This window comes from Austrofundulus limnaeus, unplaced genomic scaffold (genome assembly GCF_001266775.1).
Source record: "Austrofundulus limnaeus strain Quisiro unplaced genomic scaffold, Austrofundulus_limnaeus-1.0 Scaffold652, whole genome shotgun sequence".
NCBI lineage: Eukaryota > Metazoa > Chordata > Actinopteri > Cyprinodontiformes > Rivulidae > Austrofundulus > Austrofundulus limnaeus.
In genome coordinates this window covers 187,703-188,691 of record NW_013953054.1, presented here as the reverse complement: position 1 = coordinate 188,691, position 989 = coordinate 187,703, and the positions used below count along the sequence as shown (strand labels likewise).

The window sequence follows — 989 nt, the reverse complement described above, 5'->3', positions numbered from 1 at the left end:
GGCGACTATGACGCGCTAACGAGCGCGCTGCAGCGGCGGTTCGGCCAATATTTCCGACCGGAGCTCTTACGTTCGGAACTGAGTGGACGAAAGAGACGGGGAGGGGAATCGCTACGGACATTGGCGAACGACATTGAGAGTCTGACAAGGAGAGCTTATGCTCACATGCCGCCCGAGGTGCTAACGGAACTAGCAAGGGATCAGTTTGTGTGGGCTTTGTCCCCTCCCGAACTACGCGCGCACACGCAACTCGCGCACCCACGCACTCTTCAGGAGGCTCTGGAATATGCATTGGAGAAAGAAATGGTGATGGCTTCTGTGAAGACGCACACAGAGGAGGGGATACCAAGGACCAGGTCTGTGACTGAAAATGAGTTGGCRACAGAGAGGCCTGTGTGGGTGGAAGAAGTCACTGAGCTCGTAAGCGGCCTGAAATTACCTCCAGAACAGCATCAGCGGATGCCACCACGACTGCGATCACGTCTCTGCTRGGGCTGTGGGAGCCCTGGGTATTTGTTGAAGAACTGCCCCAACCAAACCAGATCACTGGGAAACGGACCGGGGGCGCAGTAGGCGGGAAACTGCGCACCCCCACATCGGTGTCCCGCACGCCACGTATGATGACCACCACATCAGATTCAGACAACTGGATATCGAAGTCTGGGATTGTTGTGGTGGGACGAACAGCAATTTCGGACTTCTGCCATATTCCTATATGCATTGAGGGGGTTCCATGTACAGCTTTGGTGGACACAGGGTCAACAGTGACAGTGGTTCGACCGGAGGTGGTACCACCGGKAGTCCAGATAGAGGTAACAGCCCTTCAGCTTTGCACGGTGACTGGGGAGTTAGCACCATTGCAAGGGAGGGGTAACCTGTTACTCAAAGTTGGGGGTCAGGAGGTCACRCATCCTGTCTGGGTGGCTGATGTTCAGGATAAATGTATCCTCGGGTTGGATTTTCTGAGGGCACATGACTGTCAGTTGGAC

At 55.2% G+C, this 989-nt stretch overlaps 1 protein-coding gene across 1 annotated transcript; it reads left to right on the top strand.

Moving 5' to 3' along the window:
* Window positions 1-983, top strand: LOC106531584 (uncharacterized; the record flags this gene model as incomplete). Its single annotated transcript, XM_014027488.1, is given in 1 exon segment — window positions 1-983. A coding segment is annotated over 1 exon segment (573 nt), but the record flags the coding sequence as incomplete, so codon positions are not given.
* Between the last annotated feature and the right edge of the window lie 6 nt (window positions 984-989).